The sequence below is a fragment of the Terrapene carolina genome, unplaced genomic scaffold (assembly GCF_002925995.2).
Source record: "Terrapene carolina triunguis isolate 2854851 unplaced genomic scaffold, T_m_triunguis-2.0 Scaffold85, whole genome shotgun sequence".
NCBI classification, from domain to species: Eukaryota; Metazoa; Chordata; order Testudines; family Emydidae; genus Terrapene; species Terrapene triunguis.
Window position 1 is genome coordinate 25,993,083 of NW_020664436.1, and position 27,362 is coordinate 26,020,444.

The 27,362-nt window shown below is 44.2% G+C and overlaps 1 protein-coding gene across 1 annotated transcript in view; it reads left to right on the forward strand.

Moving 5' to 3' along the window:
* The window catches only part of WDR27 (WD repeat domain 27), a 114,687-nt gene that overhangs the window by 64,814 nt on the left and 22,511 nt on the right, over positions 1 to 27,362 (forward strand). Inside the window, exons 19-22 of the mRNA XM_026649529.1 lie at positions 2,240 to 2,337; positions 3,515 to 3,636; positions 18,402 to 18,499; positions 26,271 to 26,373. Of these exons, the coding sequence (XP_026505314.1) occupies positions 2,240 to 2,337; positions 3,515 to 3,636; positions 18,402 to 18,499; positions 26,271 to 26,373 (421 nt within the window). The remainder of the gene's footprint in view (positions 1 to 2,239; positions 2,338 to 3,514; positions 3,637 to 18,401; positions 18,500 to 26,270; positions 26,374 to 27,362) is intronic.

Here is a 27,362-nt window from a genome sequence, read left to right on the forward strand (position 1 = left end):
GGAGCCGTGAAATTGATAAGCAAGCGGACATCTAAAGCCCAGCTGTCTCCCACTCTCCTGGAGAGCTGGGTGGCTGGACCCCACTCCTGGTTGGGAGCCGGGGTGAGAATGGACCCTGCTGGGGCAAGAAGCCCGGGCAGCTGGACCCGACTCTCGGCTGGGGGCCCAGACAAGAATGGACCCTGCTCCCAGCTGGGAGTCAGGGTGAGAAGTTTGGGCAGCTGGACCCTTCTCCCAGCAGGGAACGGGAAGTGGAGGGGGAGGGCAGCCCGCCGGGAGCCGGTGGGGTAGCAAGGCTTCCGGCAGGAAGCTGCCAGAGGAGCTGAGAGACTGGGCTCTCAATTCCCCACACTGCCCCTCTTAGGTTAGTGGAAATGCTCCTGGTGAGGATGCGCACCACCGACCCAAGGAGGGTAGTGTGGACATGCACCACCGCAGTAATTACTGTGGTGGCTGTAAGTCAACCTAATATAGGTCAATTTATGTTTCTAGTGTAGACATATCCTAAGAGGCTGGGGTATGTGGTGGCAGTAAGCTTTAAGCCATGTTTGCATCATCCTAATCCTGGGCTGCTCTGGGGGCTGGAGAGGACCATGGTGGCATAATTTAGACAGTCCTGGGGGGTCAATTTAAATTATGACAGCATCCCAGGTTGCCTTAAGGGCTTCAGCATTGTGTGCTTGTGATGAAGTCCTTGGAAGGCAGCCTTTTGGCCGTCTTCCACAGTGCTTCCAACAGGTGTATCCTCCCCAAACTTCAACCAGGGCTTTTCAGGCCCCTTTACACCTCTGTGACTGTTTGACCCAACACAAAGTGGGCAGAGTGGTGGTGAGGTTCTTACTGTTGGACTTAGTTTTAATTTCCTCTGCTCAGTTGTGATGCTGAAACAGAAATATTTTTTCTTTCCTTTTAATGAATTCTTATCCTGCTCTAGGATTATCAGGTGAATAAAATTTTAAATAAAAACACACAACATTTTGTTCCAAATGAAATATGTATCGCTTCCAGAATACCCCTTACTTTCTGCAAGGAATACTAAGTTCCTGTGGATCCTTTCTATCTGTTAACTGCAGTCAGTTTTCTGAAGTCACCTCCTCTTTCATAGTCATATCCCTCATTTTGTATAATCTTCCTTTCCATCTGCAGTCAAGCACTAAAAGGTTTCCTTTCCTCTACTCCTCACAATTGCACTCTGTCATTCCAACCTCTTCATCCCTCCAATCAGTGCTCTGACTAACTCTCCACAAAATCCTATACACCATCACAGCTATTCTTCCCAGAGCAAAGCTAGCATTCTGTCCCTGAAAGTGGAGAGGAAAAAAATTATATACGGTTCCTCTGTGTGACCACAGTGCCTCCTGAATGTGCTAGGGCCTCTCATTTGGGATGGATTCTTCTTTTTTTTTCTTTTCAATTAATTTTTGTTGCTTTCCCTTCCAGTTGTTGGCGAAAGAGTATTCTACTCTTTGAGCCTGATCCACTTCTCATTGGAGTTAATGGAAAGACTTCCATTGACTTCATGGGATTTGGAACAGGTCCTTTATCTATTGTTCATGCATGTTGGGGAGGGAAGATATCTGTGCCTGTTTCTCCAGACTCAGCTCATGGGATTTGTTTGCTCCATGTTTACCACTCTGTCTCATGGAGTACTGAATTCACCCGTGAGCAGTGTTTTACCTGAACCATGGCAGAGCAAACAGAGTGCCTGTTGCTAAAACTTGAAATCTTTCCTGACCAGTCTGCATTTGGATACATTATGAGAGCTCAACCAATTTTTTTTAAAAACCTTTCAGACTAGATCTCTAGTACCGTGCCGGGGGTCAAACAAGGTAGGGTTTGTTTGTTTTCTCATCCATTTTCTCTTCTCCCTCATACACAGCACGTGAAATACAGCACCATACCTATTGATATTTCTACTTGCATAATCATTATAATTGGAAGATTTACTCTTAACACCTTCTGGATGAAGGCTGAATTATTTTGATTTTAAGTAGGTGGAAAGTTGAACATCAGTACGTTAGAGCAAAAAGTACTCATGCCTACGTTACGTGTAAACATGTTTTTTCCTACTATGAGTCTTCCAACTAAATTGTTTTTTAGCTGAACCTTTATATTACTGTGGCTTTGTCTGGTAATAAAAAGGGGATCTTGGCTTCCAGATGTTTCACTAGAAGTTTACTTTTGGTCATAAATTATGACTCTTTTTGCTAAATAGTACATTAATCTCAATCTTTTGCAGATATAAACAGAAGAGCATTTGCAAATCAGTACAGAAATTCCCCATGGCTTCTACTGTGGAGATTACCAGCCTTTCAGCAATAAATGATTTCCACTCTTGTATCCTGGGTCCTGGATAATTATTGTTTCTGTACAGTATTTTAGGCTGAATGGCATGGAAATATTCAAGTTAAAAAGTTGGCATGAACTCTATAGCTAGTATCTTTTTCTACAATTATAATACTAACGTAATTTTTCATAGTAGTCTTGTTGGACTCCAGCCTAGCAGATTCATGTATTTAGATTGTAAATTCTTTGAGGCAGGGACTGTTTTATAATATTATATGTTTGTATATAGCAACTAGCACAGTGAGGTCCTGCTCCATGACTGGAATCCCTAGGCATGACCACCAAATAAATCAATAATACTTAGAGTAAAATTATTTTATATTTTTATGAAAGAATTGTTGCCTTAAAAATGTCAGATTCCAAGGCCACAAGGGACCTCTATGAGCATCTAATCTGACCTCCTGTATAACACAGGCCATAGACCTTCCCCAAAATGATTCTTAGAGCAGATCTTTTAGAAAAATATCCAATCTTGATTCAAAAGTTGTCAGTGATTGATAATTCACCATGACCCTTGGTAAATTTATTTCACTGGTTAATTACCCTTAATGTATGTGGACTCAGGAATATTTTACTTATAATCTGATTTCTGACACTGACCTTGCTTAAATCACTTCATGACTCTGCTTCAGCTTTCCCATCTGTAAAATGGCAGTAATAGTACTTCGCTACCTCACTGGGCTATTGTGAGAATTAATTTGATGTTTTTAAAATGTTTGGAGGCAACTTCCCCTCCCCCAAAATACTATATAAATGCTGCTATTATATATGCCTATATAGTGATGTATTCTATAGATGCTATTAGCAAGAATTTGGGATGACCATTTTATGCTTGGCAAAGCCACAAGTGAATAATCCTATTCCACACACATGTAGTATTGTATTTAAAAAAATCAATTTTCTTGCAGGCTGCTGACATACTTTGGCCTATTTGCTAGTAAGAATCTGGCTGTTGAAATAGTTAAGGAGTTTGTTTCAATTGAAGTATGTATATATTTGTGCCTATTTTTGATCGGTACGGGTATTCTGCTTATGGAAATTTAGTATATATTTATGAATCAAGTAATTTATAAAACTAGATGTTATTAAAACATCGGTATTTTTTTTTTGCTCTTGTCTCCATTAGATCTGTTTGTGTTGTTTGAACTTTAACTCACAGAGGTTACAGATATTATACTTGCAGCTGGTAGCAACCGAACATTAGAAGTTTTTGACCTCAATGCAGGCTGCAGTGCAGCAGTGATACCAGATGCTCATTCTAGATCAGTCCACCAGATCTGTCAAAATAAGGTAGGTATTTTATTGATTTTTTTTTTAAAATATTAACATACACAATGAATAAGGAGCATTCAGAAAACATTAGGTGATGATTTAAAAAACTTGCTCGCTCTCCTGTGCAATGTATTTAGTGTACAATAAGATCAAAGGGCTAGATCGTCACAGCCTTTATTTAGCTGCGAAGAGGAGTAAGCAAGATATTCTCTTGCTCCATGCTCGGCCCTGCTCAGGTGCACGACAGTGCTCCTCTTCTTATTCAGGGTAGATTGTAACATTACAGTCTAGTCTAACATGAGCTATTTACAGCAACCAAACTCCAAAATACATTTTCGACCTCACAATGATTTTATAGCTTTCTATTATCCCTATTTGATTTTCTCGTTTAGCTTTGCAATACCCTGTTCAATGAAGCTTCTTAAGAGTCCTCCAAATCTATTTATTTCAAAACATTTTAATGCAGATGGATTACATTTACATTGTGTTTTTTTATGAGACCCAGATAGATTTTGTGATAGAGGGAACAACTTGAATTAATAGTCTTTTGCCAAGGGCAGTGAAGATAGGTCTGAGTTTCCCATCATTTTCCAGATTATTTGTGCGTCCTTAAAATCTATGCTGCCCCGAGCCAAAGTGGTCAGTGAGTTGTAATGAAAGGTACTCCCTACCTCCAGGGCTAAGTATCCTTCCAATTTTCTGCTGCCAACACAGGATTGAGCTAGGCCATGTACACACTACAGCTTAAATTGGTATAAATTATGTCACTCGGGGTGTGAATAAGCCTCCTTTCGAGTGACGTAAATTACACCGACCTAAGTGCTGGTGTGGACAGGGCTATGTGAGTGTGAGAACTTCTCCCGCCGACATAGCCTCCACAGCTTGCAGAGTAATTAAGTCCACGGGAGAGTTCTCTCCCATCGGCTTAGAGCGTCTGCACTACTAGTGTTACAGTGGTGCAGCTGCAAGCTCTGCAGTGTATTTAGCCTTAGTCTCTGCTCTGCTCCTCTCTGTACTAATCTGCTGTTGTGAATACTGGGCCAGCTAAAAGCTTCAACTAAATGTTCTCCTATATAATAGCAGATTATTACTTTTTAAAAGGTCCAAGCAGGGGTGAAAGTAATTTAAAGGATTTATCGGTACTCCAGAGTCCTTAGGAGGGGCGGGGCCTTGGCTGGAAGAGGTGTGGCCTCTACCGGAAGAGTCGGGGCCTTTAAATCCCCAGGCGCTTTAAATCAGGATTTAAAGGGCCCGGGGCTGTGGTAGCAGCAGCTAGGAGCCCCGGGCCCTTTAAATCACCCCAGGAGCTACCAGCTGCAGAGGCGGCTGGGAGCCCCGGGGGTGATTTAAAGGGCCCGGGGCTCCAGCTGCTGCAGCAGAGCCCCAGGCCCTTTAAATCACTATCGGAGGGGGCTCCCGGCTGCTGCTGCTACCCCAGGGCCCCGGCCTCTGGCGGAGCTTTAAAGGGCCCAGGGCTCCATTGCAGTAGTGGCAGCCGGAAGCCCCTGGCCCTTTAAATCGCCGCCAGAGCCCCGCCACCGCTACCCCAGGGCTCCAGCAGCGGGGCTCGGGTGGCGATTTAAAGGGCCCCGGAGGGTAGCGGCAGTGGGAGCCCCGGGCCCTTTAAATCGCCACCCGAGCCCCGCTGCCGGAGCCCCGGGGTAGCCACGGCAGCCGGGGGCTCGGGCAGTGATTTAAAGAGCCCGGGGCTCCGGCTGCTGCTACCGCCCCGGGCCCTTTAAATCGTCCCCGGAGCACTGCTACCAGAGCTCTGGGGTAGCGGTGGCGGGGCTCCGGCAGCAAGTTAAAGGGCCCAGGGCGGTAGTGGCGGCTGAGACCCTGGCCCTTTAAATCGCTGCCGGTGCCCCGCCGCCACTACACCAGGACTCAGGCAGGCTCTGGGGAGGATTTAAAGGGCCTGGGGCGGTAGCGGCAGCCAGAGCCCCGGGCCCTTTAAATCACTGCCCGAGCCCCCAGCTGCCGGAGCCCTGGGGAGGTGGAGGTGGGGCTCCGGCGGCTATTTTAAGAGCCGGGGAGTAGCGGCTGCCGCAGCCCCAGACCCTTTAAATAGCCACCGGAGCCCCACCGCCGCTACCCCAGGGCTCTGTTAACGATTTAAAGGGCCTGGGGCTCCCAGCAGCAGCTGGAGCCCTGGGCCCTTTAAATCGCCGCCAGAGCCCTGCTGCCGGAGCCCTGGGGAAGCGGTAGCGGGGCTCTGGCGGCAATTTAAAGGGCCCAGGGCTCCAGCCGCTGTTGGGAGCCCCAGGCCCTTTAAATTGCCGCCAGGGGAAGCCTATCCGCCCCAGTACGGCACACCAGCTTACTTTTACCTCTGCATCCAAGCTTTTTGTTATTTTGAAGAGTTCTTGTAACAAAACACAACTGCCCATTTGTACAGATACAATAGTTGTCAGTGAGGTTTGAACCATAGACCTTCAGTGCCAAAAGCACCACTTGAGCTAAAGGAGAACTTTTACCCAGGAGACAGTAGTAGACTGTATGGCACTAGTCACCAGAGACATCACATACACTGAGCTGATGTATTATATACACATACCTCCTACACTCTGCTGGCTCCCTGGTCTATTATGGGCTCAGTTCAAGTGCCTGATCCTCATTTTCAAAGCCCTTACACGAAGGCAATTAATCTATCTACTGGATAGGAATATGTGGCCCTTCAGGGATACTTCTCTGGGGCCAGGGTAGAGCAGTTTCATTGCAGGTAGTCCGTGATGTTGGAACCCCGTACTATAAGAAATCTGGATATGCCTGACATTTGGAAACAGTGCAAAACCCATCTTTTGGGGGCAGGCCTTCCTCCAGTGATGCGGAAAGAATGACCCAGTGACATTTCTCATGAAATAGTAACCTGTTTAAAAGCAAAACCTGAACCAACCTAAAATTCCTCCGTTTGTGATTAGAAATAGCTACAGAAGCAGACATGTCAGTGGAGGTGTCTGCAAACTGCTTATGTGTGGAAGCTGAACTACTGCCTTGTTTGGTTTTTTGTCCTAAGAAACCAAGTTTAGTTGGGAGTTGGTGGATGGAGGCAAGAAAGTGAGGGAAAAGAGCTTTGGAGACTAAGGAAGCATTAATCTTCATCTGCTCTTCCCTCACTGTGAGCCTAGCAGCCCTTTTTGGGCACTTGCAGACCTCACTGTCCATTACAAAAATTATTTTTTCCAATTTAGTTTTTGTAATGGAAAGTAGTCATTGGATCACAAACTGCATCAGAAAGTCAACTGGGTTCATGGAGACTGGAGGAGAGAAAAGGGACCTCACAGGTCCTGGGAATGTGAAAAAAAGAAAGTGTTTGATTTTTTTAAAAATTTATTTACAATATGTATAGCCAAAATTGGGGAGAGAAGATGGTAATTTTCTTTTCCCTACTTTCTCTCTGCTTTCTTCTAGGAAATACTTCTCCTAGTGGAGAGGAGTGCCTCTCTCTCAAGTTGTTTTTTAAAACAATTTTTTATAATAATGAAATGTGGAATAACTGAGACATAGTTTAATAAAAGTAATCAAGTTCGGGGTGTATATTTAGTAGACTATTGGCGTAATTCTCCAATGATTGATTATAGGCACTCTGCATTCAATCTACCACCACACAATCTAATCAAGTCACACACTGATGATAATATTAATTCACGCAATGGAGTAGCTTATTTCTACATTAAGCACCAACTTCTCATTTGCATTTATGCTTCAGCACATAGACTTTCAGATTTATAGTTGGATCAGAGGATTTGGGATTTTTAATTTTTTTTAAAGTTTTGATTCCCTTATACAACTACAAAGTTTCCTATATAATCTATAACTGAGCATCTTATTGTATTACACTTCAACTTTTAGAATATTGTTCAGCTGTGATCACTTGATATATATATTTTTTCAAGTGTTTTGGTTGTCAGACTGAAAAATCTGCATTACACATTATTTTGAATGACTTTATGAATATTCTGTCAGATAACCAAAACCAGGCATAAGCAATGTTGTGAATAAGAGTTTACTAATGTGTTTCCTTAATTTTCTCCCAGAAGTGAGTGATTTAATAAAAAAAGAATTTCAAATTAATATAGCCCTCCTTCAGTTCTGTGATTAATAGTTTAGTACATGTTCTCTGCCATGTGCAGCTGGTGTTTGTTTGTCAATATTATGAGTTAAACATTTTTTCAAGGATTCCTCTTGTGTGACTCGATACTGCTTATTGGATTTAGGATCATTACAGCCCAAATGTAGTTACCATGGTGGAAAATAGTTTCAGTAATTTTATTACAAACCCCACTCCTCCCCAGTTTTCTTCTGTTACTTATAACTAAGGCTGCGTTTTAGTCGTGGGTATTTTTAGTAAAAGTCATGGACAGGTCACGGGCAGTAAACAAAAATTCATGTCTGTGACCTGTCCATGAATTTTACTATATATCCCTAACTAAAACTTGGGCTGGGGCACCGTGGGGGTGGGCGGGTGGCGGCACCCAACCCCTGACCTATGCTGGTGCTGGAGGATGGGGGGCGGGTGGCGCATGGCCCAAGACCCCCGCTGGTGCTGAGGGGTGTGGGTGGCAGGCTCCCTACCCAGCTCTGATTGGCATTTCCCTACAGCTCCTAAGGGAGAGGCGGCCAGGGGGGCTCCGCGCACTGCTCCCGCCACAAGTGCTGGCTCCGCAGCTCCCATTGGCCGAGAACCACAGCCAATGGGACTTACGGGGGGTGTCACCTGCGGGTGCGGGCAGTGCACGGAGCCCCCAGCCCCTCCGCCTAGTAGCTGCAGAGACATGCCAGTGGGAGCCGGGGAGCCCCTCCCCAAGTAAGTGCCGCCCCGCACCCCAACCCCCTGCCCCAGCCCTGAGCCCCTTCCCACACATCCAAACTGCTGCTGCTGGCCCAGGGGCTGCCCAGCTCGGGCTGCTCAGCTCGGGCAGCCCCTGATCTAGCACCAGCCACTGCAGAAGTCATGGAGATTATGGAAAGTCACGGAATCTGTAACTTCTGTGACAGACTCGCAGTTTTACTTATAACACAACTATAAGAACTGATCTTGGTCTGAATCTTCACATGGAACAGTTCAGAGAAGAAAAATGTTTTCAAATTTGATTTAAATAAATTCAGCTATTTGTTTCTGTGCTAAAGTTGTTTGTTTATGGTTTCTGGTTTTTTGCACTCCCATAAATCACCATTTTTAAGTGAAATTTTGTAGGTAGTTACTCCATAATCTGGATTTACCAGTTTTTCTATTTTATAGTATTTAAAAACAGTGACATAGGACTAGATTATCCTCTCATATGTTTGCTACAGCGAGAATTCAAGCATCATAAATCACACTGGAAGGTCCCAGAATTGGTCAGATGAAGGGAAATTTTGTCTGCTGAATAGCATCATTCTTTAAACTCTGAAGTCCCCTGTCATGATTACAGGGCTAGCTGCACCTCTGTCCCCTTTGTGGTCTGAGTGCACACCCTCAAGTATTAGGACTCTTGTCTTTATTCCCCGGGGGTTGAATTTTCATAATTCTCCCACTCCTAGACCTGGGCTACAGTATCCTGTGGGTCAACCATGCTTACTTGGAAAGTTAGACTGAGTTCTGGCACCTAAAGTTCTTCCCTTCATGAGTATGTGGCCAGTGATGTACAGTGACAAAACAGTCTCCTTACAACCAAACTATTGTTTATTTTGCAGGCGGAACAAAGCTTTGAGAGAAAAAGGATTTTAAAACTACAAAGAGTCTATACATATATCTGTCTTACCTAAAGTCTTAACATCCTCTGGTCATGACCTAGACAGGCCTAGCTTCTTCAGACACTCCCATCAAGGTCCTTTGTCTCAGCCTACTGTTACCTTTCCTGAGCGAGAGTGTCCTTTTTAACATGCTTCTTCTGTATTCCCAGGCTTTGACCCTTGTTGTAAAAACTAGTCCTGTAGGCTCAGCAGGAAATCAAGCAGGGTCTTCAGAGCCAATGGATTGTCCCTTAGCAAATTTCAAATGTGTGCTGCGTGGTGGCTTATCTTGAGCCATTCGGTTTTCCCAGGCAGCTCTCTATTGACTTGACTTAAACATCCCAGTAACCAGGTCCATATACAGTATTGATAAATTATCACGGAGAAGCTCCAAATCAGTGAGATTCTTCCACATTAACTTGACATTTGGGATCTACAATTTTAGGAGGGTTTCACTGAGTAGGGGTCGTGCTTAAATGTGGCATGACTAAGATACACTGGATCATCATAACCTGGCAAACTTGCAGGGAAGCATCAGCAGGAAAAAAATCATTCTCATGGATTCATATTCTTTGCTGGGAAGCTCCCATGGAAAGGGTATTAAAGGCGAAGAGCTGTACCATGGGTTAATGTGGAGGGACCCATCCCTCCCTGTAAATGTTTTTCAGACCTTTTTCCAGCCCTCAGATTTTCAGGATCTCTCCATGGAGTTTAGGTCAGTTGTGGGGCTGCAAGGTAACACTCATTGTGCACTCCATGGACAGCAAATTCTGCCCACACCCCTTACTGGATGATTTTTTAGAAATATATGGAACTTTCAGGGTCTCTCTTGCTGTGAAGGGGGATTCCTCAGAAGGGAATGATTCTGACCCTAAATTACTTATTTTAGGAAAGTATTGAAAATCCATTTACAGTGCTTTTGATCATGGTATTAGTGCTTGAAGACAGCAACCAAAGTGTTAAGAAGAATCTGAATCTTACAGCCGAATCTACAAAAAAATATTTTGTAGTCAGACTTGATAGAGAAACTGACTTCTTATGTCAACAGTCCCTAGATGTATGAAAACTGGACTCTGAAATGAACTCAGTTATACTGAGAATCAACAGATTATGGTTTATTTTTATTTTTTTTATAAGTGTCATGAGATCTTATTTAAATCCACATAAGTAAGTGGGTTAAAGAAACTCATGTGTAATCCTCCCTATTATTGGAAGGTTGAGTTAAATGATGGGTGAGCTTATGTACTATACATGCTGCAATGTCTAGCACATTGGGGTAGATTAAGGATGGCATTTCATCCTCATTTCTGAATGTCTTTGCTTCTGTGGGTTTAAAATAGTTCCTCAGTGCTACTTTCACATAACTTTTTGTGATTATCTGGAGATGTGGTCTGGTAAAACCCTTAACCGTGCTAAACTCCTTCAGTATTATTTGTAACACATACATGCTTAGACTTTTTTTGGCTTCTCTTTTTGCCCTGTCAGCTGAGTGACTTCAGGTTACTTCAGCAGAGAACACTTTAAAGCTGTGGACAAGTATTCATTTGGGAGAAAAATTAGAGGCACAAAGGCAGACTGTGGTATAGCAAAGAAAACTGAGCTTGTTTTATGGAAAATTGTAAATTAAGTTTCTAAATCAACTTTTTCAGTTACATAAAATACATTAATACTTAAAACTAAACAAATCAGTGGAAAAAGAAGTCATGAAGTCAACTATTTAGTTATCGATGTGTATATATTAGGGAAAAGTTCTTATAAGAGAGCAATCCTGCACTCGGGAAAATAGTAGGGACCAGAAAATCACTAAAGAAGTTTTTTTGGTAGTATGCCTACTACCGTGTGCTTGTTTGCTTATTTATTTTTATGTAGATGCATCACATTATTTTTATGGTTCTGGTCCAGTGTAGAGGAGCAGCTATTCAGAGTTCGATAGACAGAGCCCTTAGGTTCTAGCTGACTACATTAAAATTTATCTAGCTCAGAAATAGTGGCCCTCTTGAGTGAAGTGAGTTGCAGGTTGTTGTCTAAGTAAACTGACTACTCGTGCTCCTTTCTGCCTGAAAATTGCTGAGTTAGCAAATGAACCTTTTGTCTCTCTCAGAAGGTTGTCGGGTATGTCTGGTAATACTGCCTATTGGGGGGAGACTCTCTATTATGAGCTTAGAGGAAATGAGGGCTGACATGTAGAGAGCAATAGGATATACCCATCAGCTGTTCTCCGAAGCTCCTTGCCTGCAAGCAGGAAAAAAGAGCAGTAGCAGTTAGAAATCTCCTGGTTTTGCCTCCTCCTAAGGGCCATACTGCAGGTTCAAATAACTCTTTTGCATAGTCATCAGGAGAATAGTGTGGCTTATTGGCTAGAGCACTGCACTAGGATTCAGGACATCTGGGTTCTATTCCTGGCTCTGTCACTGGCCTGCTGGGTGACCTTGGGCAAGTCACTTCACCTCTCCATGTGTTTGTTTCCCCATCTCTAAAATTGGGATAATGATACAGACTTCCTTTGTAAAGCTCTTTGAGATTTACGGATGAAAAGTGCTGTATAAAAACTGTGTAACGGGGTTCACTCACCACTCTGGCACCTCCTGCTGGCTGTCTTGGGAATTAGCTCTGCGTGTTAGTGCATCCTCTGCCTCGCCACCATCACTCCTGCTCTAGGACCTACGTCACTCCAAGGACCGTGGCATCCTCTTCACTGACACAACCCTCCGGCCGTGCCACACCCTGTGCCTCCCCCCTTCCGGGGGAACTGCAGTCCGCTGTTCAGCCACTTCCCTTAGTGGCTACTGCAACAAATTGTCTGGCCACTTCCTTGTTGCCCCAGCATCCTCTTTGCCCTTGCCTCAGGGCCTCAGCCTGCAAACCCCAGCAGCCAGCTCCCCAGGTCCCTGCTCTGCTCTGTCCAGGGTGCTGGCAGGTCTCTCAGTCCTCCAGAGACACAGTCCTTCATCCCTGGGCTCCTAGGCCTGGTCTACACTACGGGATTAATTCGGATTTAGCAGCGTTAATCCGAATTAACCCTTCACCCGTCCACACTACAGAGCCAGTTAATTCGAATTAAAGGGCCCTTTAAATCGATTTCTGTACTCCACCTCGATGAACGGAGTAGAGCCTAAATCGATTTTGTTAATTCGAATTAGGGTTAGTGTGGCCGCACACCACCGAATTACTGTGTTTAAGTTAATGGGGTAGTGTGGCCGCACACCACCGAATTAATGTGGTTAAAAACCGAATTAAGGTGCTTAGTGTGGCCGCGCACAATCGAATTTATACAACCTGTTTCCCAAATTCGAATTATCTAAATTCGGATTAATCCTGTAGTGTAGACATACCCCTAGCAGAGAACTGCCTTCCTCTGCCCTGCAGCTCCCTTTTTATATGGGCCTGCTTGGCCCTGACTGGCTGCTCCCTTCAGCCCTTCTCTGACTGGCTGCCTCGTGTGTGGCCTCCCTAGGGCTCTATTAACCGCTTAGAGCCCAGTGTGGGGCAGGTACCCCATCACAAACTGTATTCTATTACTATTATGATTCTTGAGGTACTTGTTCCAAGTGAAGGGGGCATGGAAGTTGTTCCATCACTTCAGAGATTTGTGCCGGGGAGGGAGGCGTGATTGCTCTTGCGGCTTCCCTGTCAGAAGTCATTTTTCTGCAGGGAAGCAAAGAAATCTGCAGGGGCCATGAATTCTGCATGTGTGCAGTGGTGCAGAATTCCCCGAGGAGTAATTATATGCAAAAAGAAATAGACTCCACAGGATTTTGTGTCTGTGTGGATTATTGTGAGAGGATCATAGTCATGAGGACAAACATGGTTTCTGCAAATAAATGCTCCCGCATGGAAAGAGGACATGTACTGTCCTTGAAAGAATCCAAACCAAGGAGATAGTGCAGACAATTTATATCCTGGGCCCCTACTTTGGTCAGAAGTGAGACATCTGAGCACTGTTTTTTGTTGTTGTTTGTTTTTTTAAAACACCTAATAGCATTTAATATTTCACTCTTGGACAAAAATGAATACTCTAAAAATTATTCTGCTAGGATGAATGGGCAAATACAATTTTGCATGTCTGAGCTATAGATTTGTAACTACATTAAAAGATATTAAGGCTGTATAAAGAGAGAATCTAGGAAACATCAAAATTAAAGTGGAAATTTAATTCTGTCTCTCCTCTTATACAGCAACATTATGGTAGTTTCTAGTTAAAGTATCACATACTATGTCTAAAGTTTAGGACTATCCTGTAAGGTGCTGAGGTGCCTTCTGAGACCCATCAACTTCAGTGGGATTTTAGGGCACTCAGCATTTGTCAGGTCCCTCAGTGCACTGGTTGGACAGTGTCCATGTGCATTGAATGGAGTGAAATGTAGTGAACAAGATAGGGATCCTTCAGATCCGTGCCTTATTTGGGGCCAAACTTTATTTAGCAACAGCAGTATGAATAGACTGGAGTGGAGTGAGTTTAGCATCTAAAAAGACCTGAGTAGAGAAGATTACAGTTGTAGAGGAGGGAGATTATTAGGGAAATTTGGCTGTTAGGATAGAAAGTAAGAATGATGCCCCAAATTGGTAACACATACTGTCATGTGGTACCTTTCTTGCCTACTCTATTCTTGTAATATTTCAAAATCATTTAACTTGCACTTGAAAACTTAGTCTCAAAAGGTTGAGCAAATTCATTGTGTCTTAATTCTTTTAAGAAGCCATAAATATAAGTGGGGAGTCTATATTCTGTGAAAATCAGAATGTATAGACACAGTGGTTATGTTGAATAACATGGAATACATTCTCTGGAATGGGTATTCAAGTGTAACAAGAAGAATGTAGCTAAAATAATAGAATTGACTGGGAAGTCACCAGGGCCGGCTCTGGCTTTTTTGCCGCCCCAAGCAAAAAAGCCTCCCGCCGCCCCCCCCCCTCCCCGGGAGCGTGGCAGGGGAGGGTGCCGAGCCCGGCCGCGGGCCGCTCTCCCCAACTGGCCGGAGCGCCGGGGGGAGGGCGGCGAGCTCGCCGCAGCTCTGCAGGCGGCCGGAGCCCCAGGAGGAGGGCGGAGAGCCCGGCCGGGGCTCCGCTTTCCCCAGCGGCTGGAGCGCCGGGGGGAGGGCGGCGAGCCCAGTGCGGCTCCACTCTCCCCGGCGGCCAGAGTGCCGCCCCAAGCACAAGCTTGGTGGGCTGGTGCCTGGAGCCGGCCCTGGAAGTCACTATTTTAAAGATTTGTTAAATAATACTAAACTGGTTTGCTTGCCTAGTTGAATAAAATCATTGTACAAGGTAAAATGGACTTGTACAGCACTTTGTAGAATGCCAGAAATGAAGATATAAGCATTATTTGAATAGTGTTCAGAAAAAATATTCTGCATGTCTACCATATTGTGCATTGTGGCTGTTTACTGGAGCAATAAATGATAAACAGAAGTTTCAGAACTGAAAATAAACGTCAGAAATGTATAAGGATGGATGGCCTGTAATCTTTAGAGTTTACCTATATCTTGTTTTTCTAACAAATATTCCATTCTTTCATTTTAAAAAAATCATTGTTGTACAGAGAATGTGAAAGTATTTAGACCTTGGATGTTGCACGAGAACTTGCAAGATGAATAGCAAGCACGAGTGAAGGCTAGATATGAGCTCAAGTACAGTTAGGAGTATAGAACATAAAACTGGAAGGGACCTCCTTGGTCATCAAATCCAGTCCCTAGCTACTGCAGGCAACTCCATCATATAATCCCATTCATAAATTTATCAAACTCTGTCTTAAAAATAGTTAGGTTATTTGTCACCATTGCTTCTATTAGAAGTTTATTCCAGAACTTCACTCCTCTGTTGGTTAGCAACCTTCTAAATTACACTAGTGACCTGCTTCAATACTGATTGAAGTTGGTGGGTACTGGATCAGGGCGTGGTTTTAGTCCTCTACACCTAGAAGTAATATTCAAGCCTCTTCTGCTCCCTTACACTCATGAGCAGAGGATTAGCAATGCGTGGTATGCATGTGGAAAGTAAACATGAATGAGGAGACATGATTTCAAATGCATTTCTCAACATGCAAATAAAGCATTTATCTATGCATTCCCATTTTTGGCCTTACTCCTAGTTACTAGGTGGGACTAACCTTGTAACCACATAAAAGTACTTTAAAAAATACAAGGTCAGATAATTCCCCTGTGCTCCATGTCTTGCACATCAATTTTTGACATGCTGTTATGTGCATCATTTAACATGTGCTGTGCAATATTCAGCACTTTGGCCCCGATTCAACAAAGTTCTTACGCACAGGTGTAACTTTAAGTATGTGAGAAGTCCCTCTGAAGTCAATGGGCCCTATAGCCTCATGGGGACTGTACTATCAGTTATACTAAGTGCAACAAACACATGAAAAATGCAGTTCACAGTAATGTGCCCAAATGTAATAGTGCCAGTAGATGTGAAAGTAGATCATTTTTAATCATTCGCTAAATAGATCTTCCTTGTTGGACTTGTGCACTCTTCTGTGCAGATCTAAGAGTGTTCATTCATGGAAGCAATATATTCTGATAGAGAACTCCAGTTACTGGTAGGTAAGTTAGCATTCTTTGATTAAACACAGGCACCTGGATTTAGTGTTTCCTTTAAACAAAAATGCAATGCAAAATAATTTTTGTATGGTGTCTTTAGAAAACACTTCACACAGGCTTACAGCTTGCAAATATAAGCAGCATATGCAGGACTTTATTCAGCAGTGGTAGCATCCATACATATGACAACATCTAATAATGGCTGGACATCATAATTCTGTGTCAGGGACACTAGAATATTGGAGGATAGAGAAAAGTTTAAGAGAGTTAGGAGTTAGATTTAAAGGGACATGGTGTTAACAAGCCATAGAGAAGAGAGAGGATTTGAAAAGGGCTTGTCTGATTTTTCTACTACCTCGCACATTGTGAAATCATTTACACCTGTGTAAAGTAAGTGTGAATTGGGTGTAATACACTACCAAATGACCATATAAGATGCAAGGCAATGGAAAAAATCAGGTCTCATGTGTCTGCCCTGAATTATGGACGGGGGGAGAGCTTGGACCTCAAATCAATTACCGAGGTTCAGAAATGGAAGGAGGATAGAATTAAAACTAGTGGAATTCAATGAATTCAGAGAATAGGAAGAGATGAGACTGAAGCACAAGGGACGTGATGTTGAAAAGGCCCCTGGAGGCTACCAGGGAGATTTTGCAATGAGTACAGAAATGGACAAGAAGTTAGTGAAGATTTGAGGATAGGGTTGTGGGACAGGGTGGAATTAGATTTTCCTGTTTCCAGTTATCAGTTGAAAAGAGCTGATGTATTTTGGCCATATTGCAGTTTGGAGATATGAAATAATGTTACAATACCCAAGACAATTGTTGGCTCCATACTCCAGTTGACTTCTGTTATATTTGTTAAATCAGCAGCATAGTGCATTTTGGAGCATCCTATGAAGCAGGAGATGGGGATTCTCAATTTAAGGAGAATTGTACAAGAAAGAGAAGGTGGGGAGGCAATTACAAGTCTATTAAGTGAATGCTGGATGCCTCATTTAGCCTTGCCATTTGGGGAATTAATTTGTATTTCTAGAGTTGTTATCATTACTCTATCTGGAGATCACTTTTATGGCAGTGCTCAGTATCCATTGACTAAATATTGGAGTATTTCCCAGTTGTACTCCAGCTCTTGTGAAGAACAGAAGATTCTTGGCAGCTGAGCACCGATTGCGGGAAATGACCTTGAGGTTTCTGTTGTATGCAGCCAATTCATGAACTTGAATGGGTGGTGAGGGGAGTTGCACTGTTTATTTTTAGTTCCCTGGTAACAAGATTTGTAGCTAGCAAAAAAAGATGAAGGTTTGTCAATATAGATGTTTACAAATGAGAGGAGTTAGACTGGATTTAATTATTTAAAGACATGAAGCCAAATTCAGTCCTGGTGTGAACGAGTGTAACTTCTATTGAAGGCAATGGAAATTATGCCACCTTATGCCAGGGCTGAGTTTGGTCCATTGTTTGGTATTGGCCTATTCCTGTATTATAGGGTTTAACTCTGTAGAGGTGGTTAATCCCTGCATTTTATTTTTTCTTCTATTTCTTTGTTTGCATGTTGATGTAAGTTCTGTTTATAACCCCAAACAAACACCATAACTAAGTTGAAAGTTGCTAAGATATTCCTTGCTTGTTTTGCATTTATATAAAAACATATTTAGTCATTCTATGGCTGTTACACTCTTAAGTGGATTATACTTCGGTGGAGAACATTATTATCTCCTAACATATGTCACCTTCATATAATTGACCCATCTTCAGTGTTTCTCTGAGACAGAATGTAAAGTATTCAACCCAAGGGCTTGGCAGCATGATAATTCCTTGTGGAAGGGGGCAGGGAAGAGGGAGTTTTATGGTTGGAAAATGGAAAATATGGTCTGAACCTCTCCATAAGGCAGTGTGAGATGTGAAAACATTCCTGTTCTCACTGCCAGCAGCTGGTATGCTGATCATATATTCCATAATTCTTAGCAAGGTAGTTAGAGAGCCAAGAGGGGTTCTCTAACGACTACACTCTCAGTGGGGTGTTCCATAATTTCTAGCATGAACTGTTGCTAAGGAACCTCAAGTGTTTCCTTAGCTTCTTTATTAAAAGTTCTTTTGCTCAGTGTATCAGTTCCTGCCAATGGGAGTAGCTGTTTCCCTGTTCTTGTTGCCTTATTAAGGGCTGTTGGTCAGGCTGCAACCTGTCTCTTTGTGTGAAGACCATGAAAGGACTGTAGTATGGATTTGCTTACAACAGATACTTCCTCCTGCAAACAGTTCTAAAGTTAGCAAGGGATACATTACAGGAAGAGGGCTTTAGAGAGGTGGTCTTGAAGGTTCATGTTCTGAAGAACCTGAAGGGTATGGTGTGTGGCAAACTCATGTGAAGTACATACAAATTGAACCCTGGCGGTGTTGCAAAGCCCCAGTTTTATATTTCAGCTCAACGTAGGTAATGTCTGTGTAGATTTTAACTGAATGCATGAAATCTCTAAACACCTGAAGTGCTGTCATCTGAAAGAAATTTCTAATGTTACAGGGATCAGCTTTTAGCACTCAGCCACTTGAAGCTTACAATCTTTTCATGACCACAGCCACTGGTGATGGCATCAAACTGTGGGATTTGAGAACACTGAGGTAAGGCCGGATTACTTACATTAGAACTAAAAAGTCAGATATTATCCTTATTCAGAGTCTTCATACTTTCTTAAACAAGTGAGGTATAATTAGTTAATATCTGTACTATGCTCTGAACATATAAGGCACATGCTAACTATTATATGAAGAAAATGGCTAGCCAGCAGTAGCTACAGTAAACTCAAAAGTAGTTTTTTTTTCTTTATAGTAAATATGCAGGACCTGATGCATCTCCATTACATAAGTGGTTTTTCTACTATTCCAATATAAAACTAGTATAATGGAGTGTGGAATCAGGCTTGCAATCTTGAACTTTTTTTTTCTTTTTTTCTTTTAAAGGATAATCTCAGATTGTTTGTTTAGAATATTAACTGTTTATACAAAATAAAAGTTGCATTTTAGCCCTTGGTTGCCCAGGGAAAGCTCACTAAAGTAGAAGCCATTGAACAGTCAACACTTGTCAACTATTGCCACATATTTACCTCAGATATCACTTATTTCAAATACAAAATAGTATATTGTGCTATGGCAATGACAGTGTTTCCAAAACATCGTGCCAGCCTATCTGTTATAACAGATGCACCATATGAGTTCATGTTTAAAATGGGAATGGGCTTTTATGTAACTAAATTATTATTATGAATCATGTATATTCATCCAGAAATGTATGTGGTGCTTTCTAAAACCAGACTTCCCCTCCTCCAAAATACAATCTAGCACAAGAAAAACTGCCTCCTCCACAAAAAAAAATCCCAAACCAAACAAAAACAAAACAAAAAAAAGGAGGGACAGCTGTTCAGGAAAGGGAAGATTTGGGGAGATCTCTGTTGAGGAGGGTAAGGTATGAAATATTTCTAAAAGAAAAGGGTTTTAGAGAACTGATTTGAAAGAGAGGGGAGGTGCATTAGTTTTAAGTGATATTCTTGAGTTTCTTGTTTGTTTTTATTAAATGTAATGTTTTATAGTTTGCCTATTAGTTTGGTTATTTTGATTAAGGAATACTTGATGTTATTTTCAGTTATTTTCACTTTTTTTGTTTGTAAAAGATCTGCTAAGCCTATAGAAGGGCATGTAAGGTCTTGCCAAAATATGGCGCCTTATTACCCACACCAGTGTCAAAAAGTAATAAAACTGGAGACTTCTGTGGTTGGAAACTATTATGTTCCTATGTTTTTGTAATCAGCTGGTCTAACTACTATTCTAGAAGAGTAATAAATGAGTTGAGAACTTTTCACAGATCACTTACCTGCCTTTTCCTTTTTAAAATATTAATATAAGCAAAGCTAGTGAATGGTAAAGTAGTTAAAAGTAAAAGCTGGGTAATCAATTAAATGCATGTGTCCTGGGGGGGAAGGGAATAATTTATTTATGTTCTTGCTTCTTGTTTAGTTTGGCAGGGTCATTATATTCACTGAGTTCAGATGGCTAAATTAAAAAAATTAAAGCAGGTCCTTTTGTGGCCCATATTTAAAGTACCTGTCTGTAAATATGAACTATAATGCTCACTGGCAGTGACTGCTGTAGTGAAGTTGCAAAAAAGATTGTTATATCCCCAGCTTTTCACTAGCTTATAACTTTCTAAAATGTTCTCCTGTTCAGATGACATTTTCTGTCCTTGCTCTACACACAAGTGGAATTTTCTGGAAAAATTGACTTTTTTTTAGTCATTTTTTTAGTTCATGCAAGGAAGAAAATAGTTTACTCTCCCCTTTCTACCTACTCCAGTAGGTGTTATTCACATAGGCCTGGTCTACACTAGGATTTTATGTCGAATTTAGCGCCGTTATATCGAATTAACCCTGCACCCGTCCACACCAGGAAGCCATTTAGTTCGACATAGTGCTCTCTTTAAATCGATTTCTGTAATCCTCCCCAACGAGAGGAGTAGCGCTAAATTCGAAATGGCCATATCGAATTAGGCTAGGTGTGGATGGAAATCGACGCTAATAGCTCCGGGAGCTATCCCACAGTGCACCACTCTGTTGACGCTCTGGACAGCAGTCCGAGCTCGGATGCTCTGACCAGCCACACCCCGGGAAAATTTGAATTCATTTTCCTGTCTGGGCAGTTTGAAGCGCAGTTTCTGTTTGGACACCGTGGCGAGCTCAGCAGCAGTGGCAGCAGTGGCAACGATGCAGAGCTCTCCAGCAGAGATGGCCGTGCAATCCAATAGAAAGAGGGCCCCAGCATGGACGGATCGGGAAGTCTTGGATCTCATCGCAGTGTGGGGAGATGAGTCCGTGCTTTCCGAGCTGCGCTCCAAAAGACGGAATGCAAAGACCTATGAGAAGATCTCTAAAGCCATGGCAGAAAGAGGCTACAGCCGGGATGCAACGCAGTGCCGCGTGAAAATCAAGGAGCTGAGACAAGGCTACCAGAAGACCAAAGAGGCAAACGGACGCTCTGGATCCCAGCCCCACACATCCCGTTTCTACGAGGCACTGCATTCCATCCTAGGTGCGGCCGCCACCACTACCCCACCCCTGACCGTGGACTCTGAGGATGGGATATTGTCCGCGGCCGGTTCCTCCGACATGTTAGCGGACGGGGAAGATGAAGAAGGAGATGAGGAGGACGAGGCAGTCGACAGCGCTGGCACCGCTGATTTCCCCGACAGCCAGGAGCTCTTCATCACCCTGACAGAGATCCCCTACCAACCGTCCCCCGCCGTTACCCCAGACACAGATTCAGGGGAAGGATCAAGCAGTAAGTGTTTTAAATATCTAAACATTTATTTACAACATAACTGGCATATTTAAAATATTAACAGTAGCTAAAGTGCTTTAAAACATGTAAACATTTATTTACAACAAAACAGGAAGATTTAAAATATTAACAGTGGGTAAAGTGCTTCAAAACATGTAAACAGGAAAGTCAAACAAAAGGGGAATCTGTACAAAGTGTATCATGATTAGTCTGTCTTTGGGCGCCTCAATATGTAGTCCGAACCATTTTCAAAAAATTTCACAATGTCCGCTTCATGATTATAGTGCCCAAAACCCTGCAGTCACTTGTCCCTCCAAGGGCACCTAAGCCAAGAACTGGTCAATGTAACCGGGGATAGAGGCGACATCCTCCGGGGAGAACTCCTCATACGCCTCCTGCAGGTGTTTTTCCAGCCTCATGAGCAGGTTCCTGGGCAGGGAGAGCTTATTAGGCCCCCCGTGGTAGGACACGTTTCCCTGCCACAACGCCAGCAGGTACTCCGGGATCATGGCCTTCCAGAGCAGCGCAGCAAATGGCCCCGGTTTCTGCAGGCTGTCACGAAGCATCCGCTCCTTCTGGCTCGCAGAGACCTTCAGGAGGGTGATGTCTGGCATGACTCCCTGCTGTGAATTAGGTAGGGGAAAGTTAGTATTGGGACTGCTTGCCCGTCCCTTTACAGAACTGCAACCGCCGGTTTACAGCCACGCGGTTTACAGCCGCGAGGGGGTGGGACAGGGCCAGAGTTCATGCTTGCAGGATTGCTGCCAGCAGAGACTCGCATTGCTTTCTATGTGAAAGGAGGCCAGTGCCACTCTTAAAGTTTTAAGCGGCCACAAGTCTACGGCTTACCATGTTTGCCAGCTAGACAAAGTCCGGTGTCCAGCCCTGCTCCTCAGCTCGCCACAGCAAGACCGCAGGCACTGTAGAAGAGGGCCGAAAATTCGACCTTGTCCTCAGTGCGCGTGTGATAGGTGCTCTGCATGGTCTTGTTCACAGAGAAAGACTATGTTCTCTGTTCACAGATACATTGCTCTGTCTCAGGAATTCACTCCCTTTTTCCAATTCCCACAGCCACATCTGCCCAGAGGCTAGCGCACATTAGGAGGAGGAAGAAGAGGACACGGGAAGACATGTTTGCTGAACTAATGGCATGCTCCCGAGCACAGGCAGCCCAGCAGACACAGTGGAGGGAGAACTTGTCCCAAATGCACCGGGCAAACATTGAACGGGAGGAGAGGTGGCGACAGGAGGACAGGCAGGCTACTCAAACGCTGCTTGGACTAATGAGGGAGCAAACGGACACGCTCCGCCGCCTTGTGGATGTTCTGCAGGACCGGAGGCAGGAGGAGAGAGCCCCGCTGCAGTCTCTCTGTAACTGCCCTGCCCCGCCACCAAGTCCCATACCCCCCTCACCCAAAGTCCAAACACGGAGGGGTGGAAGGGGCCGTGAAAAATTTCACTCCACCCCTGCGGACTGCTCTACCACTAGAAGGCTCTCATTCCCCAAAATTTGAAAAGTCCTTTCCTACCCGCCTCACACAAGACCCCGTCCAAGTTTCACGCCCCCGTTCCATGTGCGGTTGTTAATAAAGAATACGTTTCTGTTCATTTCTGTTTCCATCCTCTTCTTTTGGAGGGGAGTCTGTCTGAAGGGGGGGAAGGGGCTTGGTCATTGGACAGGACAGTCACCTTTAGCAGGGGGCAGGTGCAGCAGCAGGGCACATATACAGTGCAGTGACTAGTTATCCTGGTCAGTCTGGGAGGTGGTTTTCATGTTCTGTGTGGTGGTGGGGGGGGTGTTGCTCTGTGACTTGGTGGCGGGGGAGGGCAGTTACAGATCTTATGCAGCGGTCCTTACCCTGGATCACAGAGCCGCGCAGCAGGGGATCTGTAACCCTCCTCCCCCTGCAAGACAGTCACATAGCCGACACATACACGCAGTCCCGGCCAGGAGGGCTGGCAGGCTCCGTTGAAACAACCAGTCCACCACCGCGGAGCCTGTCATTCCTGGAGTTTAGAAGCATCATTTGCATCACAACACTAAACCCGCCCCCCGCCACAGTCTGCGTCCCAGGTTTAAAACATTCCCGCGAAAACAGTAATAAAGACAATGGTGTCCATTAACAAAACAGAACAGATTTTATTTTTTGGGAAGGGGGTGAAGGGGGTATGTGATTGGAGAGGATAGTCGACGGCAACTGGGTAAAGAAACGGGGGCAAGTTCTGCTTCTGTGTCCACAAACTTAAAAGTCACTGGGTACCCTGCTCAGCCTTGAAACTGGCTTTCAAAGCCTCCCGGATGCACAGCGCGTCCCGCTGGGCTCTTCTAATCGCCCGGCTGTCTGGCTGGGCGTAATCAGCAGCCAGGCTATTTGCCTCAACCTCCCACCCCGCCATAAAGGTCTCCCCCTTGCTCTCACACAGATTGTGGAGCACACAGCAAGCTGCAATAACGATGGGGACATTGGTTTCGCTGAGATCACAGCGAGTCAGTAAGCTTCTCCATCTCCCCTTGAGACGGCCAAAAGCACACTCCACCACCATTCTGCACTTGCTCAGCCGGTAGTTGAAGAGTTCTTTTTCAGTGTCCAGGGTGCCAGTATAGGGCTTCATGAGCCAGGGCATTAGCGGGTAGGCTGGGTCCCCGAGGATCACTGTAGGCATCTCCACATCCCCAACAGTTATCTTGTGGTCCGGGAAGTAAATACCTTCCTGCAGCCGTCTAAACAGACCAGAGTTCCTGAACACGCGAGCGTCATGAACCTTGCCCGGCCATCCGACGTAGATGTTTGTAAACCGTCCCCGATGGTCCACCAGTGCTTGCAGCACCATTGAAAAGTAGCCCTTTCGGTTGATGTACTGGCTGGCCTGGTGGCCCGGTCCCAGGATAGGGATGTGAGTCCCATCTATAGCCCCACCGCAGTTTGGGAATCCCATCGCGGCGAAGCCATCTATGATGGCCTGCGCGTTTCCCAGGGTCACTACCTTTGACAGCAGTACCTTGACGATTGCCTTGGCTACTTGCAGGACAACAACCCCCACGGTAGATTTGCCCACGCCAAAGTGGTTCGCGACTGACCGGTAGCTGTCTGGCGTTGCAAGCTTCCAGAGGGCTATGGCCACTCGCTTCTGGACAGTCAGGGCTGCTCGCATGCGGGTGTCCTTGCGCTTCAGGGCAGGGGACAGCAAGTCACAAAGTTCCAGGAAAGTCCCCTTCCGCATGCGAAAGTTTCGCAGCCACTGGGATTCATCCCAGACCTGAAGCACTATGCGGTCCCACCAGTCCGTGCTTGTTTCCCGGGCCCAGAATCGCCGTTCAACAAAATCCACATGCCCCATTGCCACCGTGATGTCCTGGGCGCTGGGGCTCGTGGTTTCTGACAGCTCTGTGCTACTCTCCGACTTCAGGCCCTCACGGCGGTGCCGTAGCCTCCTCGCCTGATTTCTCTGCATCTGCCTCTGGGAAAGGTGTATGATAAGCTGCGAGGCGTTGAGAACGGCCACAACTGCAGCGATGGTCGCAGCGGGATCCATGATCACAGTGCTGTGGCGTCCGCGCTGTCACTGATCTAAAAGTGCGCGAACTGATTTCCCGCCGGCGCTTTCAGGGAGGGAGGCAGGGCGGTAGTGACTGACGGATGACGACAGTTACCCAAAAGCACCCTCGCCACATTTTTTTACCCAGAAGGCATTGGGGGCTCGACCCAGAATTCCAATGGGCAGCGGGGACTGCGGGAACTGTGGGATAGCTGCCCACAGTGCACTGCTTCCAATGTCGACGCTTTCCCTGGTAGTGTGGACTGACAAAGTCGAATTACTGTCCTTAGTGTGGACACACACGTTCGACTTTCTAATATCGATTGCACATATTCGATTTAACTAAAATCGAACTACTCTCGTAGTGTAGACATACCCTTAATCTTGGCACATAATAGGTTTCATAAAGATGTACCATTTTATTCTGTACAAATATATCTGGAAAGTCCATATAATTGAAAATGTTTATAATATAGTGCAGTAATATTTCAAAAACGTCATTCAAGCTGAATTTAGACATATCAAGTTTAAAAGCAATTCACAAATTAATAGTTAAGGTAGGAAAGTGCAGTCCATTGACTGTGCTGTTTCGACATACAGTAGTTGTAGAGAACTATACACTGCATGTTGTGAACTAACAGTACAGAAATAGGCACAAAGTGTCCAGAACTCACATAAGAGATAGAGATAGGAATTTTGGAGCTGTCTGAGTCAAATGAAGTTGGACCCTTTATGTGTATTAACATTAGCGGAGAATTTAAGCACTGGGCTTGAGAGTCAAATTGGTCTACTAAACTGTGGCTGGAATATTTGCTGATTGGGTGATCCCAGATTTAAATTTACAGGAGTGTTTGTCTCTGTCCCAGAAAATTTAAATCTCAAACGGAAAAATTCGAGTTGGTAACTTTACATTCTAACTTTCCAGTTAGAAAACTGGAACTTTATAACTTTACATTCTAACTTTCCACTGTTTCAAATTTATTTTAGTAGATTATTATATTCCTTTAACATCAATTACTCCTATCCAGGGCTGCCTGGAGGGGCGGGGGCAAGTGGGGCAATTTGCCCCAGGCCACGGGCCCCGCGAGCCCTGGCTGAGAATCCCTTTCCTGGCTAGAGGCGCCTTTTTACTTACCCAGTGGTGGTCCGGGTCTTCGGCGGCATTTCGGCGGCGGGGGGGCCCTTCAGTTGCTCCGGGTCTTCGGCGGTGGGTCCTTCAGTGCTGCCGAAGACACGGAGCGACTGAAGGACCCACTGCCACAGACTCGGAGCACCGCTCGGTGAGTATGTCCACTCCCCTGCTTTGCCCCAGGCCCCCTGAATCCTCTGGGTGGCCCTGCTCCTAATCCGCCTGCAAACATGATATTGAAGATTTAATTTCTGGTACTGTATTGGTAACTAGGCAGATGTTGATCTGAATTTAGCAAAACTTCACAAAAATAAATGATTGTAACTATCAACTCTGTAGCTAGTTTAAAAAACTACTTTTTAGCCAGAGTTAATTCGGTTTATTTTAATTCCTCTAAAGGTGTGAACGTCGATTTGAAGGACATATTAACCGCTGCCACCCATGTGGAATAGCTGTCACTCCCTGTGGGCAATTCATAGCCTGTGGATCAGAAGATAAAAGCGTGCGTAATAATATTTTATGACTTTTGTTGCAAACTATAGAGCTGCTTCTAATATATTCACAAAAAGTGTCCTTTCATGCATTCTTCTGGGGCCTTAGATAAGAGCAGAAAAACTGAGATCTTGTGTGCTCTCTTTGAATACCAGGGATCCTATTTCACATTCATAAGACTCTGGGCTTCCCCTCATGGTGTTGGCCAAAATGTCGTCTTCTTTTTACTGTTATGTAATGTGCTGTGTGCCTGTTGGCTGCATTTTCATTTGGTTGAATGTAGAGTGTGTGTGTGTGTGTATATATATATGTATATGTATATATATAATGAGTTTAAGCATTTTGAGATAAACTTTTTACTTACCTTTGAAAAATAGTAGATATGTTTTGGATTCCAAATACCTGAAAGAGCATACATATCTGATTCTTGACACCATAAAGATGTATGCATTGCATCTGACATACAGTGCATTTTCTTTCATGGCAGAGAAAATAATTTTTTTTAAATAGTTCACATTCCATTATTTCTCCTTGAAAATACAACAGACTCTCAAAATTCAGAACAGTTTTTAGAGGCTAATTTATTACATTTTATGCAATGCATGATTCAGAGTTCTCACCACCACTAACAGTGGATGGCACATAGTGCCAGTTATGGCAATTCCTGTGATGTGCATATCTGAACAATAGGAACTGTATAGAAACTACAAACTCATTTTGCGTAGATTGCCAAACTGCCTTCAAGTGGTGATGACTTTTATTAATGGGTTGGAGATGAATCAGTGACCTAAATGAAAAATGAGAAGGCATTTAGCTGTACTTAGATCCCGTTGGAAATGAATCCCAATGGTACAAGTTCAATTGAGGGTGTTCTTGTTTAAAGATGGTTTCTCTTTTCTCATTGGCTAGTACCATCAGACCCTACTGTCACCTGTAATTACTTCTGGTAAATGTGCATTTGTTTTAGATGTAGCAGACACTCTCAAATAAAAGCAGACT